Below are 20,899 nucleotides of genomic sequence, written 5' to 3' on the forward strand. Positions count from 1 at the left end.
CAGTCATTAAACCAGAAATATTAGTACAAAATACAAAATTATCCTCCTCAGCGAAAAAGGGAAGTAAGTCTTTTTCTCGAGTGCGGTAATAAGAAACTTTAGTTTCTTTAGTTAAAAGATTTCTCTCTTTTAATCTGGAGGCTAATAATTCAGACGAAGTTTTGGATAGTCCAAGGTCTCTAATTAAATCATCAAGTGCACTTTGATCGAATGGTTTTGGTTCAAAGAGATTTTCTGGAACAAACTCGTCATCGCTCATGCTACTCAGTTCATTCAATTCATTAGAACTTTCTGTAGATGTAGATGGTAATGGTAAAGATGTATCTTTTGAGCTCCTTACAGGCCTCACAGCTGATGTTGATGTGGGGTAAATCTATTTGGAGCGGTTCGTTTTGTTGATTCCTTTTATATTAACAACGCAAAAATAGCAGTCATCGTGATGATTTAAAGGTTCACGCCAAATCATTGGGGATTGGAATTTAAAAGAGAGTCTCTTCTTAGTGGCCCATAAACATAATTCTTCAACACAAATTTTGCACACAATATTGGGCACCCAGCACTTGTTATCTGTTTCCAAAGGAAACCCAAAACACTCTAAATACGCTCGTTTCACAAAGTCTGACATATTCAATCGAAATTTTTGAAAAACATATTCACCACAAATATAACAAAAACAATTCGGATCGTTAATGCAGACCGTTCTTAGCGAAGTCATAATGAAAATTACAATAGTTTATCTAAGACGCGACTATAATAGATAAAAAACCAAAAATAAAGATAAATGAGAAGAACGTAGCTATATCTAAACAACTCGAGCTGTTAGAGTAAAACTGACGACAGATTCGAAATCAGATGCCTCCAATTAGTAAACAACAATAAAAATATTTCAGTCAACATAAAATAACCTTCGATTTATTGTGCAGTGTTTTCGAGCAGTGAATAAATCGCTTATTGCAGATAAATATCCGATTAGTCGAATTAATGATATTTTAGATCAATTAGGTAGGGCTAAGTGGTTTTCAGAAGTCGACCTCATGTCAGGTTTTCATCAAATACCTCTTGACGAATCTTCTCGTGATATAACCTCATTTAGTGTCGAGTAAGGGTCTTTTAGATTTACTAGATTACCTTTTGGGTTATCAGTCAGCCCTAATAGTTTTCAACGAATGATGTCCTTTGCATTTTCGGGTATCACACTGGAGAAAGCATTTCTCTATATAGATGATTTAATCGTTATAGGTTGTTCAGAACAACATCATTTAGGAAATTTAAAAAATGTTTTTGAAACATGTAGAAAATTTAACTTGAAACTAAATCCACAAAAATGTGATTTTTTTAGAAAAGAAGTTACCTTTCTAGGTCATAAAATTACAGACAAAGGCATTTTACCAGATGAATCTAAATATAATACCATAAAAAACTATCCTATTCCGAAATCTGGTGATGAAGTAAAACGATTTGTAGCATTTTGCAATTACTACCGCAGATTTATACCAAATTTTGCTGAAATTACACATCCTCTAAATAAATTAACAAGGAAAAATACCGAATTTGTGTGGTCAAGAGATTGTCAAAATTCTTTTTCTTTACTAAAAAATTTCTTAATAAGTCCCCAAATTTTACAGTATCCCGATTTTAGTAAACAATTTATTCTTACGACTGACGCATCAAATATCGCGTGTGGAGCAGTTCTCTCGCAAAACAGTAATGGTAATGACCTACCTATTGCATATGCTTCTCGTACGTTTACTAAAGGAGAATCACACAAACCAACTATCTTAAAGGAATTAACGGCAATCCATTGGGCAATTAAATATTTTCGTTGTTATTTATATGGACAAAAATTTTTAGTTAAATCGGATCATCGACCTTGGTTTATTTGTTCTTAATGAAAAATCCTTCTTCTAAACTTACCTGAATGCGTTTAGATTTAGAGGAGTTTGACTTTGAGATAGAATATATTAAGGGTAGTGAAAATGTTGCTGCTGACGCGTTGTCAAGAATTGACTTTGAAAATGTAAAGAGTATTACAGAAACAAGCTCACAAATTTTTGTTTTAACTAGGTCACGAACAAAACAACTAGTTAGTGACGCAGCAAAAAATCCAACTAAAATCCCAAATTCAATAACAGAACCTAAAATTTACGAAACATTAAATAATTATGATATATTAAAAATGCCCTTATTAAAATTCGAGCTCGAACGCAATTATGTAAAAATATTAGTCTATTTCAGAAATAAAATAAATGTAAATGTAAATATGCCTGTCATTAATGATGATTTTCTATTCGCAACGTTGTACCTGAAAGACCAATCCTGCTTTTGTATGATGGACATTCAACGCACTTAGATCCAAAACTTATCGAGGCGGCTGTCGAAAATAATATAATTGTACTTAAATTACCTCCACACTCCAGCCACCTATTACAACCTATGGACCTAGCGGTCTTTAAGAGCCTTAAGTCACGGTGGGATTCCAAATTAGCGGAGTACCAAAGAAAACATGTGGGTGTTAAAATACCAAAGAAAGATTTTTCGGTACTTGTGAGCACAATTTGGAAAGAGATACATCCAGCTTTAATCCCATTTAATAGATCTGTCATCGGCCGCTCTAAATATGATCCAGAAGCTCTACGAAGATATGAAGAACGTTTGAGAAATCCCCAACCTGCCACAGAACAACCTTTTAATGAACCCAGCACAAGCAGCCATGAAGAGCCATCGAGAGAGAAACCAACCACGCAGCAGCTAGCATCAGAACCGCGACCAGAACCAATAGCAGCACCAAGTAGCGGTTCTGTATCATTTGAAGAATTGTTGCTGGAAACAGTGAGGCAATCGCCCCGCCCTAACGAAAAAGAAAGAAGAAAAAGGGTAGCTTCGGGAGCTGAAATTATAACAGCAAAAGAAAACATAGAAAAAAAGAAAAAGGCTGAACAAGAAAAAGAATAGCGAAAGATAAAGCAAAGAAAGCGAAAGAATTAGCAAAGAAAACAAAGAAGGAATCAAAAAAAATAACAGCAAAACATATTAATGAGAGCTCTTCAGATGAAGACGAACCGCAAATTTTAAGTGACAGTGAATCCGACGATGTCACCTTTGAGACTTACGCAAAAAGGTTAGAGGAAGATGAAGAAGCATTGAAACAAGACGAATTGTTTCTCAAAGGGGTAGAAAACCTTAACATTGGAAACTGGGTTTTGGTCTCATTTAAAGGAAAGAAAAGTATACTTTTCTATGCTGGTCAAATAACAACGCTTGATGAAGAATCGCAACCTACCATTAAGTTTTAAAAAAAATCAAACCGAAACGCGCATAGTTCAGTGTTTCACTGGCCTGAACAAGAGGACCATCACTTAGTGGCTGCATCAGATATAGAGCGAGTTTTACCAGAACCCACTTTAGGGCGAAGAGGAGAACTAACTTGTCCAGTATCCTTTACCTCATGTAACGTTAAATAAATAAAAAAAAAACATGTCACAGCCTGTTTTGCTCAACTTACTTGATTTTAATTAAAAATAGTAAAAATTGTAATAGTTTTAACATCTTTAATTGCAAATTTGGTCGATTTGAATTAAAATCAGGATCAACTCATCTGGATGTAATTTTTAATCTGGAATTATTATTAAAATTTAATCTGGAAAAGTTTAAATATTTTTGACATTTTAATTGAAAACTTTAATGTTTTCCACATTTCTTATTGAATATTTTATTCTAATCATTTTTGCCATTTTTAATTCAACATTAATGACTTTTAGATTGAAAATTATGAAATTATTGCAATTTTCCATTATATATGTAAAAATTGTAAAAAAGAATTAAAAATTCTTATTACGTAAGGTAAAATTATTCGAATCACGTTAGATCCCAAACTCTCCTGGCACGATCATGCAGACACCAGAATGAAGAAGGCCACCTGCGCGCTATGGGCCTGCAGGCGGGCTTTCGGCAATACCTGGGGTCTGTCTCCTAAGATCCTCCACTGGATCTACTCGCGCATTGTGAGGCCTCTTCTCACATACGGGGCTATCGTTTGGTGGCCATGTACGGAGAAAGCGAAAATTCGTGCTAAACTGGACAGAGTCCAACGTCTTGCATGTCTCAGCATAACGGGTTCCATGCGGACGGCGCCAACTAGAGCGCTTGAGACTCTGCTGAGCCTTCCGCCTCTGGACCTCGTTGTGCAATTCGATGCAATGAGGAACGAACTACGTGCTGGCGAGACCGGTCACGCAAAAAATTGGTCACGGGCCATACAGGAATGTCCTCTCCTTCTGATGGGCATTGACTGCATGGCTCCAGTGACTGTGGACTGCGACTTTAAAAAATGTAAAATACCGATATTAGGAGAATATTCACGCAGGAACATTCAATGAATGTGCTACCACAGAGTAAAAATTTGTTTCATTAAAAATACCCAATAACCAAACTGGAAAAAATTGCATGTTGCATGCGATATTTTCCTTACATACATTTCTTTTCTTTTACCGACCCAACAGCAAAATTCTTCAATCAATTATCTTCGCTATCTGGCTCTTCGGTCGCACAACATAAGTTGCATTAGTAATTATAAAAATATATATTTAATACCTGTTTTACATGCGGCAGACACTCCTTACTAAAAAGGGTAGAATGTAACTAAAACACATGTGATTTTTATTTTAATTAAAAAAAACTACAGCTTGTCCCAATAGTCAACAGTTGCAACATTCATTACATACGTTTACCTTTAAAAAAGTCTTCTTATGAGAAAACGAACACAGCTTAATGACATTTTCTTGGATTTTTTGCAACAAAACAAAATATCCGCCAAGAACCTTCAAACATATGTCACCTTGCGTGTTGCGCAACATATATTTGACGTGCTTGACCTTATTAAAAAGTGAGAGAGTTGAGAACTGCAATTTTATTTACATTTTTTCAATCAAATGCCACTACAGACAGCAAAATGTCTATGAGAAATCTTCAAACAGTTAAGTCCTAATGGCCGCCTTTCACGCAACTTAAGTTGCGTACAACTTAATGCAACATCTGCCTTATTCATCTGAAGTAACTTTTTGATGAAAAGTGAGGCACAGATTTAACTAGCTAACGCAACTTGCGTTAACTTGCGTTAACTTGCGTTAGCTAGTTAAATCTGTGAGTGAGGTTAGGAACATACCAAAGCAAGTATGGCATATGGGTTTTATTTAAAAAAAAAGTGTAGTTTTATTAATGAATTCTTGCCTTCTTTCTACCACTATTTAATCGCGCAGTGTATGTAACCCTTTATTTAAATACGTATTAACTGCGCAGTCTATGTTTCCTACTATAATACGTACATTTAAGAAAAATAATTTAACATACATTCGACGAGCAGAAGTGACTCCTGAACTTGGGGAAATAAGTGAGGTTAGGTCAACGACGAATATAACCAAAACAAATGTGACCCCCATAGTTTTAACTTAATAAAACAGCGATTTTATTAGACTTTAGTGCACCAACATGTTCTCCACAACGAAATCTCTACCGAGAATCTTCAAATACTTAAAATCTGGCAGAAATTCGGTCCTAACACCAATGAAAACGATACAAAAGGTCCCAAACTGTTGCCCCCTTTCTACAGCCACTTTTACCTCAAATTTAACGTTAAAACATGGAAGCTATTTTTTAATATCCTCAAGGAGCTATGCCAAAGGCAAGGACAAAAAGAAGGACAAAGGTACTTACTTGTTAAATTATATCAGTTCCAGCATTCTCGCCTTGAGAAGTACATGTTAAACTATTAGAGTCCATAATCATCCAGTGGTTTTAAACCATTTAGATTAATTTATATTAGTTATTACAGTAGGCTAAATATATGTTCAGATTTTGGCTGCACTGTATGGTCTAATGAGCTTTTGAGATACAGCCAAAGTACTTCAAAGATAGTTCGGTTAATGGGTAAATTGCTATAGATAGTTCTAATAAGTTAGTGTGTTTATTCAAACTCAAAGTTTTATTGTCCAACAGAAAAACAATGTTAATAATGAAATATTGACAAATAATAGAATAAATTCAGTTATGTAACAAATAACCATATCGATTTCACTAACTGGTACAATATAAAACTAATTGTAGATAATGCATTAAAAGCTTATATAAGTAACAATCTAATTCTATCTGAAAGAACAGAAATTATTCAAAGTCATGCCAAGCAGATCAACATCAAACCATAACAGAACATCATTGAACAAGTTGCGTCTTTCTCTTTCTTTGACAAATTCAACAACACATTGTGTCTTTTTGTACAGATGCAACTGATGAACAGACAGCTAAATAATATTAAACTTTGAAAGCAACAACTGCTGCACAACATTCGTTGAACTGATTCGAGCCGGTTAATATGCACTGCATAATTAGGAAACCATAATAAAGAGGCATACAATAGGTGTGATCTTATTCAGGAGTTAACAAATTACTCTGCTTGAATATATTTAATTACATAATGTTCTTGAATAAATCATACTAGACACATGGGAACCATTAAGAAAATTAGTAGACAAGAAAAAGAATTGAATATAATCAAATTAAAATACCATATCAAGGGTAGTAATTTGTATCATTAAAGGACATGGCTAACGACTGCAATAATTACTATATTAAATAAAATTTCAGTATCTTAAAGGCACAGTTCAGAAATATGTCAGACTTAAACAGAATTTAACGATCAACTTAAGATTAATCTAATTGCAGATTTTTTAAGGGAATTTAATAAGCAGCAGAAAGAATCAAGGTTTTCGACATTTAAAATCCCTAATATTTTGAATTCCAATAACAATTTCCCTGCAATTTGTGAATGCTTTTGCATATTTTGCATGTCTTCTCTGGTAGCATGTTTAACAGATTCACTCCATCTGTTAAGTTCAGTGATGTACAATCTGCTTCTGAAGATGTCCGTCCTTATGAATGAAATCTTGTGTATGTATTATCATCCTTGTAAAAACTAGAAAAAATAAGGAGACTGCAGGGTTTAAGAGTTTTTCATCTTTTTTCTATATGACTGTGCTTGTGCTTTCACTCAAACTCTGTGTATTTAATTTTGAAAAAAAATGGTGCAGAATTATCGCCCAATCTCCATTTTATCCAACTTTTCTGAGGCATCATATTATTATTTCAGCAAGATTTTTTCCAGTGTAGATCAACAGACACTAGTTTAAAATTTTTTGTACAAAACACGTATCAACTTTATGTAATCTGCACAGATTTTGCTAAAATGAGATTTAATGCACTACTGCAACAATCAATTTCATGCTTCAGGTCAAGCAAGAAGACACAATGTGTTTTAATTTATGGCGTCAATTTGGCTAAGAAAGAGACTGAACAATTTCAAATCTGTCCTTTCAGATAGAATAAGATTTTTCGTTATTTAAGAATTTATTACTCTACCGAGGATCTACTACTTTAAAGTTGTTCACTAATGACTTCCTTCATAATTATGTTTAACTTCCTTTCGTCTATATCCTGCATTTTAGGGGCTAGTTCACCTTGGCTTGTCTTGCACAACTAATGGATGAACTGCAGCATTACAATGCGATGTTTACCGACAAAACCCTCACTAACTATAATACACAACAATTCCAATATTCTTGAGAATGTCTCAAAAATCAACGCTGTATTGTACAGCCTTGTGCAGGTCTAATGAGATTTTCAATTCGAACATACACATGCTAAGCATAAGAATATATCTGGTTTGATTAGCCTTTCACACTTTATGGATTTGAAGCGATACCTTGAATGTTCCAGACTTTTGAACCAACTCTCAGTCTTATTCGAGGCATTTTACGCTTTTTTCTGGAACTTAAACCATTTTTTCGATGCAAATAACCCTGCAATTTGGTACTAAACCCATCGATTCAACATTATCTAGTTTACAGGCAAAGGTAAAGCGGCCAAGGTGGAAATCAACGAGGCCGAACTATCCGGGATAATCAACCTGGAAAACCTGAAAAATCACATGCAAAAAGCGATCCAGCACATGGAAGAGGATTTCGTGAAAAATTTATCCTTGAGGTCCACCACGGGCTCTATAGAGTCGATCGTGGTCCAGGTGGACGGGACGGATCATAAACTGCAAGAACTCGCCCAAATAATCCGGAAAAACCCGAAAACGATCGTCGTCAATTTCACCAATTTCCCGCAAGTTATCCCGGCCGCCCTAAAAGCTCTCGCAAAATCCGGGATGAATTTGAACCCGCAACAGGACGGCACCACCTTGTTTATCCCGATTCCTAAGTAACGTCTGAGGTTCTTTAAGGGGTTTTTAGGGTTAATTTATGGTTTTTTAGGGTCACCAAGGAGCATCGGGAACAACTGTCGAAAAATGCCAAACAGTTGTTTGTTAAATGCAAAGATTCCGTGCGGGATGTACAGGTGAAGCATATAAAGCAAATCAAGAGGCAAGAGAAACTCTCGGAGGATTTAGCGAGGAGTGCGGAGCAGCAAATAATCGCGATTGCCGATCAGTTTATTAGTGAGGCCGAAGGCATTTTGAACAGTAAACAGAGTGAGCTGCTTGGAGAGAAGTAGTGAGAGTGGTGCCGTAGGTTTAAGTTGAAAATTGTAATGATGGAATAAATGATTGTTAGGAATTGCGTTTTTTTACTCTCAAATACATCCTCGGGACATACGCTTTATTGCTGTGAAGAAATTGTGAAAATATCTTAAGTGGTTCGTGAGTTATACTCGAATATGTTCATGGTTCATTGTGCGTTCCAAAAACCTGAAATTTGGTGGGTCTTGTACCCTGGTGGACAAAAATGGCTCTAACTCAGTGAGTTGTTGGGGTACCAGAAGCGTTCATATATGAAAATATTGTGTAATAAATTTGCTTTCTTTGGCTCAAATTCTTTTAAGAATAGTTCAATTATTTCATGAGAATATTCCCGAAAAAGTTAATATTTGTTAAGAAAATTGCCAAAAAATAATGCTCCAACACAAACTAACTTAATTACGCAAATCTTTAATCCAAAATGACGTTTTTAGCCTCAAATCCATCTTCAGAAGCTCAGCTTTATTACTGTGAAGAAATTATGAAAATATCTTAAGTGGTTCGTGAGTTATGCTCAAATATGTTGACGGTTCATTGTGCGTTCCAAAAATCTGAAATTTGGTGGGTCTTGGACCCTGGTGGATAAAATTGGCTCTAACTCGGTGAGTTGTTGAGGTACAAAAAACGTTCATATATGAAAATATTGTGTAATAAATTTGCTTTCTTTGGCTTTAAATTCTTTTAAGAATAATTTAATTATTTTATGAGAATATTCCCGAAAAAGTTAATATTTGTTAAGAAAATTGACAAAAAATAATGCTCCAACCAAAACTGACTTAATTACGCAAATCTTTAAGCCAAAATGACATTTTTAGCCTCAAATCCATCTTCAGGACCTCGGTTTTATTACTGTGAAAAAATTATGAAAACATCTTAAGTGGTTCAGAAGTTATGCTCAATTATGTTGACGGTTCATTGTGCGTTCCAAAAACCTGAAATTTGGTGGGTCTTGGACCCTGGTGGATAAAATTGGCTCTAACTCGGTGAGTTGTTGAGGTACAAAAAACGTTCATATATGAAAATATTGTGTAATAAATTTGCTTTCTTTGACTTTAAATTCTTTTAAGAATAATTTAATTATTTTATGAGAATATTCCCGAAAAAGTTAATATTTGTTAAGAAAATTGACAAAAAATAATGCTCCAACCAAAACTGACTTAATTACGCAAATATTTAATCCAAAATGACGTTTTTAGCCTCAAATCTATCTTCAGAAGCTCGGCTTTATTACTGTGAAGAAATTATGAAAACATCTTAAGTGGTTCATAAGTTATGCTCAAATATGTTGACGGTTCATTGTGCGTTCCAAAAACCTGAAATTTGGTGGATCTTGGACCCTGGTGGATAAAATTGGCTCTAACTCAGTAAGTTGTTGAGGTACAAAAAACGTTCATATCTGAAATTATTGGGTAAGGAACGTTCTTTTTCAGGAATATTTCCAATAGTTTATGAGAAAAATCCAAAAAGCTTAAAAAATTACGAGGAAAATTGGCAAATATAATGCCCAACCAAAACGGCTCTATTTACGCCAATGTTTTACCTAGAATGACGTATTTACTCTTTAATTCATCCTTAGGAGTTTCACTTTATTACTGCGAAAAAATTATGAAAATACCTTAAGTGGTTCATAAGCCTGAAATTTGGTGGGTCCTAGACCCTAATGGACAAAAATGGCTCTAACTCGATGAGTTGGTGAGGTACAAAAAAAGTTTATATATGAAATTATTGGGTAAGAAACGTTCTTTCTTCAGCTAAAATTCTTTTAAGAGTACTTTCAGCGGTTTGTGAGAAATATCCCGAGAACTATTAAAATGTACTGGGAAAATTGGCAAAAATAATGCCCCAACCAAAACTGCTCTATCCACGCAAATCTTCAACCCAAAATGATGTTTTTACCTCCACATTAATCCTCAAGAACTTGAGGTTATTACTGTAAAGAAAATATGAAAATATCTTCAGTAGTGCATGAGTTATTAAATCCTGATATTGTATTGTGTTTTAAAAGTTTTATATTTGGTGGATCTTGGAGCCTGATGGACAAAACTGGCTCTAGCTTAGTCAATTGTTGAGGTATAAGAAACGTTCACATATGAAAATATTCGGTAAGAAATATTCTTTCTTTGTATATAATTCTTTTAATAATATTCTAAATATTTGGTGCGAATTTTCTCAGAAATGATAAAATTTGCTAAGAAAATCTGCAAAAATAATGCGCTAACCAAAACTGCCCTAACTACATAAATCTTTAACTTAGAATTACGTTTTTGAACTAAAATCCATCCTTAGGAACTTGGCTTGATTGGTGTGAAGAAATTATGAAAATATTGTAAGTGATTCCCAAACTATGTCTTAAAATATGTGCTAATAAATAAAAATCTTGATATTGCACTATGTGTTTCAAAAGCCAAATTTGGTGGGCCTTGGACCCTGGTGAACAAAAATGGCTCTAACTCAGTGAGTTGTTGAGGTACAACAAACGTTCATACATGAAAATATTGGGTAAGAAACATTCTTTCTTTGGCTTAAATCCTTTTAAGAATATTACTATTATTTTATGAGAATATTCTCAGAAACGATAAAAATTTAGTAAAAGGTTTAGCAAAAATAATTCCCCAACCAAAACCCTGCTAAACTAGGCAAATCTCTGACCCAAAATGACGTTTTTATACTCAAATTCATCCTCAGGAGCCAAATTTTATTCATGTAGAGAAATTATGTAAATATCTTAACTGGTTTCCAAGTTATGCCCTAAAATGTGCGCTAAGAAATAAAAATCTTGATGATGAATTATGAGTTCAAGATATTCAATTTTGGTGAGTCTTGGACCTTCGTGGACAAAATTGGCTGTAACTATGTGAGTTGTTGAGGTACAAAAAAGGTTCGTATGTGAAATTATTTGGTAAGAAAGTTTCTTTCTTTGGCTAACATTCTTTTAAAAATATTCCCATTATTTCGTGAGAATATTCGCAAAAACCATAAAAATTTGATAAGAGGATTAGCAAAAATAATTCCCCAACCAAAACCGTCCTAAACTAGGCAAATCTCTGACCCAAAATGACGTTTTTATACTCAAATTCATCCTCAGGAACTTCGGTTCGTTGGTTTAAAAAATTAGGAAAATATCTTTAAGTTATGCTTAAAATGCCATAAGAATTCAAGCCTGAAGATTTCAAAGCCACCTATAACCACATTTTGAGGATTTCAAATGCCCTTCACCTATACCCTTCACTCAAAGTGACAATGAAGGCCTGAAAGAAGAGTGATTTTTTTATCTAGATTTTTCCAGAATTAAAAATAGGCCGTCAAAATGTACGTGGCTTAAGAACTAAGGTCCATGAGTTGTACACTATAGTTATGGTTGATAGCAGTGTGTAAAGAAGGCGAGAGATAACCAAAAAACCGACTTAATGATCGATAAGTATTTTAAATTCCTTAATCAACATCTTTAAATAAATAATTCATGGCAATATATTTAATTAATTGCAATTAGAATTTACCGAAGAGCAGGATGATCACCTGCAACTACAAACAACTAAAAATCTAATGACGTAAAAAAGACTTACCGCATTGGCTGAAAAGCCTCTTCTCATTTTTCTTCTTGACCTTCTGCAAAAAAAAAGAAAAAACATAAATTATACTTAGAAGTTTTTACATCTATTCAATTAATTTAATTAGAATATTTTATTGTAAGAAATGGGAAAAAAAGTTTTTTTTTAAAAATACTGAAAATGCCTAAAACAATAAGAAAATCACCGATAAATTAAACCATTACTTCAATTTATAGGCAAAATAAGTAAAAATTGCTTCAATTGCCTGGAAAATATGATGAAACACCTAAAAAAATGAAAACTACCACAATGTGTCCGTAAAAATATCTTTAACTCCCTAAAATATATTGAAAATAGCTTCAGCTCTTTGAAATGAATTAAACAATAATTGAATTGTCTGGAAAATATTTAAAACAGCTTTAATGGCCTGAAAAAAACAGAAAATTACTGTACGCAAAATATTGAAAATAACTTCAACAGTCTGGAAAAACTTAAAGAGTACTTCAGATGCCTTGAAAACGACAAAAATAGCTTCAACTGCTTCAAGAAAATAATTGAACGTTACTGTGATTTTCCAGAAAATATTAAAAATAAATTCAATTATTTCGAAATATTGAACATCGCCTCAACTGCTCTAGAGATGTTGAAAACTACTGAGTTATATGAGAAAAGTATAGATACAGAAACTATAGATTTTTTTATCACCTATTATTTTCTTAAATTGCATTTTTCTCTCAGGCAATTATTTTCTGCCAAAAAAAAACGTTTTTCATCAACCCTAAGGCACATTCTAAATCTGGAGTAGGATATTTTAGAAGTTATCGAAGAACAACCTGGAATTAGTACTAGAACAATTGCAGCGCGATTTGGAATATCGCAATCTACAAGTTGGCAAATTTTAAGGCACGAGTCGCTGTACCCGTTTCATGTGCAGAGGGTACAAGCCTTACTTCCAAGAGATTTGTCGCTTCAAGTACACTTTTGTGAGTGGTTGTTACATCACCAGCAGTTAAGCCCAAACTTTACCATGAACATTTTAGTTACGGATGAGGCAAATTTTACGCGCAATGGAATTTTCAACTTTCATAACACTCATTACTGGGCTTTGGAAAATCCGCATATTACACGGAGAACATACTTAAAAAAAAAGAATTCGTTAAAAATGTATCTTTGAGGTCCACCACGAGCTCTATAGAGTCGATCGTGGTCCAGGTGGACGGGACGGATCATAAACTGCAAGAACTCGCCCAAATAATCCGGAAAAACCCGAAAACGATCGTCGTCAATTTCACCAATTTCCCGCAAGTTATCCCGGCCGCCCTAAAAGCTCTCGCAAAATCCGGGATGAATTTGAACCCGCAACAGGACGGCACCACCTTGTTTATCCCGATTCCTAAGTAACGTCTGAGGTTCTTTAAGGGTTTTTAGGGTTAATTTATGGTTTTTTAGGGTCAACAAGGAGCATCGGGAACAACTGTCGAAAAATGCCAAACAGTTGTTTGTTAAATGCAAAGATTCCGTGCGGGATGTACAGGTGAAGCATATAAAGCAAATCAAGAGGCAAGAGAAACTCTCGGAGGATTTAGCGAGGAGTGCGGAGCAGCAAATAATCGCGATTGCCGATCAGTTTATTAGTGAGGCCGAAGGCATTTTGAACAGTAAACAGAGTGAGCTGCTTGGAGAGAAGTAGTGAGAGTGGTGCCGTAGGTTTAAGTTGAAAATTGTAATGATGGAATAAATGATTGTTAGGAATTGCGTTTTTTTACTCTCAAATACATCCTCGGGACATACGCTTTATTGCTGTGAAGAAATTGTGAAAATATCTTAAGTGGTTCGTGAGTTATACTCGAATATGTTCATGGTTCATTGTGCGTTCCAAAAACCTGAAATTTGGTGGGTCTTGTACCCTGGTGGACAAAAATGGCTCTAACTCAGTGAGTTGTTGGGGTACCAGAAGCGTTCATATATGAAAATATTGTGTAATAAATTTGCTTTCTTTGGCTCAAATTCTTTTAAGAATAGTTCAATTATTTCATGAGAATATTCCCGAAAAAGTTAATATTTGTTAAGAAAATTGCCAAAAAATAATGCTCCAACAAAAACTAACTTAATTACGCAAATCTTTAATCCAAAATGACGTTTTTAGCCTCAAATCCATCTTCAGAAGCTCAGCTTTATTACTGTGAAGAAATTATGAAAATATCTTAAGTGGTTCGTGAGTTATGCTCAAATATGTTGACGGTTCATTGTGCGTTCCAAAAATCTGAAATTTGGTGGGTCTTGGACCCTGGTGGATAAAATTGGCTCTAACTCGGTGAGTTGTTGAGGTACAAAAAACGTTCATATATGAAAATATTGTGTAATAAATTTGCTTTCTTTGGCTTTAAATTCTTTTAAGAATAATTTAATTATTTTATGAGAATATTCCCGAAAAAGTTAATATTTGTTAAGAAAATTGACAAAAAATAATGCTCCAACCAAAACTGACTTAATTACGCAAATCTTTAAGCCAAAATGACATTTTTAGCCTCAAATCCATCTTCAGGACCTCGGTTTTATTACTGTGAAAAAATTATGAAAACATCTTAAGTGGTTCAGAAGTTATGCTCAATTATGTTGACGGTTCATTGTGCGTTCCAAAAACCTGAAATTTGGTGGGTCTTGGACCCTGGTGGATAAAATTGGCTCTAACTCGGTGAGTTGTTGAGGTACAAAAAACGTTCATATATGAAAATATTGTGTAATAAATTTGCTTTCTTTGACTTTAAATTCTTTTAAGAATAATTTAATTATTTTATGAGAATATTCCCGAAAAAGTTAATATTTGTTAAGAAAATTGACAAAAAATAATGCTCCAACCAAAACTGACTTAATTACGCAAATCTTTAAGCCAAAATGACATTTTTAGCCTCAAATCCATCTTCAGGACCTCGGTTTTATTACTGTGAAAAAATTATGAAAACATCTTAAGTGGTTCAGAAGTTATGCTCAATTATGTTGACGGTTCATTGTGCGTTCCAAAAACCTGAAATTGGTGGGTCTTGGACCCTGATGGATAAAATTGGCTCTAACTCGGTGAGTTGATGAGGTACAAAAAACGTTCATATCTGAAATTATTGGGTAAGGAACGTTCTTTTTCAGGAATATTTCCAATAGTTTATGAGAAAAATCCAAAAAGCTACAAAAAATTACGAGGAAAATTGGCAAATATAATGCCCAACCAAAACGGCTCTATTTACGCCAATGTTTTACCTAGAATGACGTATTTACTCTTTAATTCATCCTTAGGAGTTTCACTTTATTGCTGCGAAAAAATTATGAAAATACCTTAAGTGGTTCATAAGCCTGAAATTTGGTGGGTCCTAGACCCTAATGGACAAAAATGGCTCTAACTCGATGAGTTGGTGAGGTACAAAAAACGTTTATATATGAAATTATTGGGTAAGAAACGTTCTTTTTTTAGCTAAAATTCTTTTAAGACTACTTTCAGCAGTTTGTGAGAAATATCCCGAGAACTATTAAAATGTACTGGGAAAATTGGCAAAAATAATGCCGCAACCAAAACTGCTCTATCCACGCAAATCTTCAACCCAAAATGATGTTTTTACCTCCACATTAATCCTCAAGAACTTGAGGTTATTACTGTAAAGAAAATATAAAAATATCTTCAGTAGTGCATGAGTTATTAAATCCTGATATTGTATTGTGTTTTAAAAGTTTTATATTTGGTGGATCTTGGAGCCTGATGGACAAAACTGGTTCTAGCTTAGTCAATTGTTGAGGTATAAGAAACGTTCACATATGAAAATATTCGGTAAGAAATATTCTTTCTTTGTATAGAATTCTTTTAATAATATTCTAAATATTTGGTGCGAATTTTCTCAGAAATGATAAAATCTGCAAAAATAATGCGCTAACCAAAACTGCCCTAACTACATAAATCTTTAACTTAGAATTACGTTTTTGAACTAAAATCCATCCTTAGGAACTTGGCTTGATTGGTGTGAAGAAATTATGAAAATATTGTAAGTGATTCCCAAATTATGTCTTAAAATATGTGCTAATAAATAAAAATCTTGATATTGCACTATGTGTTTCAAAAGCCAAATTTGGTGGGTCTTGGACCCTGGTGAACAAAAATGGCTCTAACTCAGTGAGTTGTTGAGGTACAAAAAACGTTCATACATGAAAATATTGGGTAAGAAACATTCTTTCTTTGGCTTAAATCCTTTTAAGAATATTGGTATTATTTTATGAGAATATTCTCAGAAACGATAAAAATTTAGTAAAAGGTTTAGCAAAAATAATTCCCCAACCAAAACCCTGCTAAACTAGGCAAATCTCTGACCCAAAATGACGTTTTTATACTCAAATTCATCCTCAGGTGCCAAATTTTATTCATGTAGAGAAATTATGTAAATATCTTAACTGGTTTCCAAGTTATGCCCTAAAATGTGCGCTAAGAAATAAAAATCTTGATGATGAATTATGAGTTCAAGATATTCAATTTTGGTGAGTCTTGGACCTTCGTGGACAAAATTGGCTGTAACTATGTGAGTTGTTGAGGTACAAAAAAGGTTCGTATGTGAAATTATTTGGTAAGAAAGTTTCTTTCTTTGGCTAACATTCTTTTAAAAATATTCCCATTATTTCGTGAGAATATTCGCAAAAACCATAAAAATTTGATAAGAGGATTAGCAAAAATAATTCCCCAACCAAAACCGTCCTAAACTAGGCAAATCTCTGACCCAAAATGACGTTTTTATACTCAAATTCATCCTCAGGAACTTCGGTTCGTTGGTTTAAAAAATTAGGAAAATATCTTTAAGTTATGCTTAAAATGCCATAAGAATTCAAGCCTGAAGATTTCAAAGCCACCTATAACCACATTTTGAGGATTTCAAATGCCCTTCACCTATACCCTTCACTCAAAGTGACAATGAAGGCCTGAAAGAAGAGTGATTTTTTTATCTAGATTTTTCCAGAATTAAAAATAGGCCGTCAAAATGTACGTGGCTTAAGAACTAAGGTCCATGAGTTGTACACTATAGTTATGGTTGATAGCAGTGTGTAAAGAAGGCGAGAGATAACCAAAAAACCGACTTAATGATCGATAAGTATTTTAAATTCCTTAATCAACATCTTTAAATAAATAATTCATGGCAATATATTTAATTAATTGCAATTAGAATTTACCGAAGAGCAGGATGATCACCTGCAACTACAAACAACTAAAAATCTAATGACGTAAAAAAGACTTACCGCATTGGCTGAAAAGCCTCTTCTCATTTTTCTTCTTGACCTTCTGCAAAAAAAAGAAAAAACATAAATTATACTTAGAAGTTTTTACATCTATTCAATTAATTTAATTAGAATATTTTATTGTAAGAAATGGGAAAAAAAGTTTTTTTTTAAAAAATACTGAAAATGCCTAAAACAATAAGAAAATCACCGATAAATTAAACCATTACTTCAATTTATAGGCAAAATAAATAAAAATTGCTTCAATTGCCTGGAAAATATGATGAAACACCTAAAAAAATGAAAACTACCAGCGCAATGTGTTCGTAAAAATATCTTTAACTCCCTAAAATATATTGAAAATAGCTTCAGCTCTTTGAAATGAATTAAACAATAATTGAATTGTCTGGAAAATATTTAAAACTTTAATGGCCTGAAAAAAACAGGAAATTACTGTACGCAAAATATTGAAAATAACTTCAACAGTCTGGAAAAACTTAAAGAGTACTTTAGATGCCTTGAAAACGACAAAAATAGCTTCAACTGCTTCAAGAAAATAATTGAAAGTTACTGTGATTTTCCAGAAAATATTAAAAATAAATTCAATTATTTCGAAAATATTGAACATCGCCTCAACTGCTCTAGAGATGTTGAAAACTACTGAGTTATATGAGAAAAGTATAGATACAGAAACTATAGATTTTTTTATCACCTATTATTTTCTTAAATTGCATTTTTCTCTCAGGCAATTATTTTCTGCCAAAAAAAAAAAACGTTTTTCATCAACCCTAAGGCACATTCTAAATCTGGAGTAGGATATTTTAGAAGTTATCGAAGAACAACCTGGAATTAGTACTAGAACAATTGCAGCGCGATTTGGAATATCGCAATCTACAAGTTGGCAAATTTTAAGGCACGAGTCGCTGTACCCGTTTCATGTGCAGAGGGTACAAGCTCTACTTCCAAGAGATTTGTCGCTTCAAGTACACTTTTGTGAGTGGTTGTTACATCACCAGCAGTTAAGCCCAAACTTTACCATGAACATTTTAGTTACGGATGAGGCAAATTTTACGCGCAATGGAATTTTCAACTTTCACAACACTCATTACTGGGCTTTGGAAAATCCGCATATTACACGGAGAACATACTTAAAAAAAAAAGAATTCGTTAAAAATGTATCTTTGAGGTCCACCACGAGCTCTATAGAGTCGATCGTGGTCCAGGTGGACGGGACGGATCATAAACTGCAAGAACTCGCCCAAATAATCCGGAAAAACCCGAAAACGATCGTCGTCAATTTCACCAATTTCCCGCAAGTTATCCCGGCCGCCCTAAAAGCTCTCGCAAAATCCGGGATGAATTTGAACCCGCAACAGGACGGCACCACCTTGTTTATCCCGATTCCTAAGTAACTTCTGAGGTTCTTTAAGGGTTTTTAGGGTTAATTTATGGTTTTTTAGGGTCACCAAAGAGCATCGGGAACAACTGTCGAAAAATGCCAAACAGTTGTTTGTTAAATGCAAAGATTCCGTGCGGGATGTACAGGTGAAGCATATAAAGCAAATCAAGAGGCAAGAGAAACTCTCGGAGGATTTAGCGAGGAGTGCGGAGCAGCAAATAATCGCGATTGCCGATCAGTTTATTAGTGAGGCCGAAGGCATTTTGAACAGTAAACAGAGTGAGCTGCTTGGAGAGAAGTAGTGAGAGTGGTGCCGTAGGTTTAAGTTGAAAATTGTAATGATGGAATAAATGATTGTTAGGAATTGCGTTTTTTTACTCTCAAATACATCCTCGGGACATACGCTTTATTGCTGTGAAGAAATTGTGAAAATATCTTAAGTGGTTCGTGAGTTATACTCGAATATGTTCATGGTTCATTGTGCGTTCCAAAAACCTGAAATTTGGTGGGTCTTGTACCCTGGTGGACAAAAATGGCTCTAACTCAGTGAGTTGTTGGGGTACCAGAAGCGTTCATATATGAAAATATTGTGTAATAAATTTGCTTTCTTTGGCTCAAATTCTTTTAAGAATAGTTCAATTATTTCATGAGAATATTCCCGAAAAAGTTAATATTTGTTAAGAAAATTGCCAAAAAATAATGCTCCAACAAAAACTAACTTAATTACGCAAATCTTTAATCCAAAATGACGTTTTTAGCCTCAAATCCATCTTCAGAAGCTCAGCTTTATTACTGTGAAGAAATTATGAAAATATCTTAAGTGGTTCGTGAGTTATGCTCAAATATGTTGACGGTTCATTGTGCGTTCCAAAAATCTGAAATTTGGTGGGTCTTGGACCCTGGTGGATAAAATTGGCTCTAACTCGGTGAGTTGTTGAGGTACAAAAAACGTTCATATATGAAAATATTGTGTAATAAATTTGCTTTCTTTGGCTTTAAATTCTTTTAAGAATAATTTAATTATTTTATGAGAATATTCCCGAAAAAGTTAATATTTGTTAAGAAAATTGACAAAAAATAATGCTCCAACCAAAACTGACTTAATTACGCAAATCTTTAAGCCAAAATGACATTTTTAGCCTCAAATCCATCTTCAGGACCTCGGTTTTATTACTGTGAAAAAATTATGAAAACATCTTAAGTGGTTCAGAAGTTATGCTCAATTATGTTGACGGTTCATTGTGCGTTCCAAAAACCTGAAATTGGTGGGTCTTGGACCCTGATGGATAAAATTGGCTCTAACTCGGTGAGTTGATGAGGTACAAAAAACGTTCATATCTGAAATTATTGGGTAAGGAACGTTCTTTTTCAGGAATATTTCCAATAGTTTATGAGAAAAATCCAAAAAGCTACAAAAAATTACGAGGAAAATTGGCAAATATAATGCCCAACCAAAACGGCTCTATTTACGCCAATGTTTTACCTAGAATGACGTATTTACTCTTTAATTCATCCTTAGGAGTTTCACTTTATTGCTGCGAAAAAATTATGAAAATACCTTAAGTGGTTCATAAGCCTGAAATTTGGTGGGTCCTAGACCCTAATGGACAAAAATGGCTCTAACTCGATGAGTTGGTGAGGTACAAAAAACGTTTATATATGAAATTATTGGGTAAGAAACGTTCTTTTTTTAGCTAAAATTCTTTTAAGACTACTTTCAGCAGTTTGTGAGAAATATCCCGAGAACTATTAAAATGTACTGGGAAAATTGGCAAAAATAATGCCGCAACCAAAACTGCTCTATCCACGCAAATCTTCAACCCAAAATGATGTTTTTACCTCCACATTAATCCTCAAGAACTTGAGGTTATTACTGTAAAGAAAATATAAAAATATCTTCAGTAGTGCATGAGTTATTAAATCCTGATATTGTATTGTGTTTTAAAAGTTTTATATTTGGTGGATCTTGGAGCCTGATGGACAAAACTGGTTCTAGCTTAGTCAATTGTTGAGGTATAAGAAACGTTCACATATGAAAATATTCGGTAAGAAATATTCTTTCTTTGTATAGAATTCTTTTAATAATATTCTAAATATTTGGTGCGAATTTTCTCAGAAATGATAAAATCTGCAAAAATAATG

General features: G+C 33.9%; 3 protein-coding genes across 12 annotated transcripts in view; 2 read left to right on the forward strand and 1 right to left on the reverse strand.

Annotated features, from left to right (window-relative positions):
• LOC126747559 (sex peptide receptor) overlaps positions 1 to 20,899 on the reverse strand; it is a 489,101-nt gene that overhangs the window by 455,895 nt on the left and 12,307 nt on the right. For 2 of the 5 annotated variants that reach the window (XM_050456290.1, XM_050456285.1), the window contains exons 3-4: positions 17,380 to 17,422; positions 12,133 to 12,175 (exon numbers count right to left, since the gene is read on the reverse strand). The exons of 1 other annotated variant lie outside the window; for it this stretch is intronic. The gene's annotated coding sequence lies outside the window, so the exon portion shown is untranslated. Of the gene's footprint in view, positions 1 to 12,132; positions 12,176 to 17,379; positions 17,423 to 20,899 lie in introns of those variants that run through there. 2 more of the 5 variants (XM_050456287.1, XM_050456288.1) reach the window with 2 other exon arrangements.
• LOC126747556 (peroxisome assembly factor 2) overlaps positions 1 to 20,899 on the forward strand; it is a 128,846-nt gene that overhangs the window by 37,364 nt on the left and 70,583 nt on the right. The gene's annotated exons all lie outside the window — the stretch shown is intronic.
• LOC126747563 (ribosome-recycling factor, mitochondrial) lies at positions 5,343 to 19,121 on the forward strand. Of its 6 annotated transcripts, none has more exons than XM_050456301.1 (4): positions 5,343 to 5,701; positions 7,896 to 8,031; positions 18,545 to 18,766; positions 18,819 to 19,121. In XM_050456301.1, exons 1-4 carry the CDS (start codon positions 5,485 to 5,487, stop codon positions 19,057 to 19,059), a joined length of 816 nt encoding a protein of 271 aa, XP_050312258.1. In that variant the 5' UTR covers positions 5,343 to 5,484; the 3' UTR covers positions 19,060 to 19,121. The 6 variants fall into 6 exon arrangements, with proteins under 6 accessions (XP_050312258.1, XP_050312259.1, XP_050312256.1 ...); XM_050456302.1 differs by lacking the exon at positions 18,545 to 18,766 and adding an exon at positions 13,293 to 13,514 and having other exon boundaries at positions 5,344 to 5,701; XM_050456299.1 differs by lacking the exons at positions 18,545 to 18,766; positions 18,819 to 19,121 and adding exons at positions 13,293 to 13,514; positions 13,567 to 13,869 and having other exon boundaries at positions 5,346 to 5,701.

This window comes from Anthonomus grandis, chromosome 19, assembly GCF_022605725.1.
Source record: "Anthonomus grandis grandis chromosome 19, icAntGran1.3, whole genome shotgun sequence".
NCBI lineage: Eukaryota > Metazoa > Arthropoda > Insecta > Coleoptera > Curculionidae > Anthonomus > Anthonomus grandis.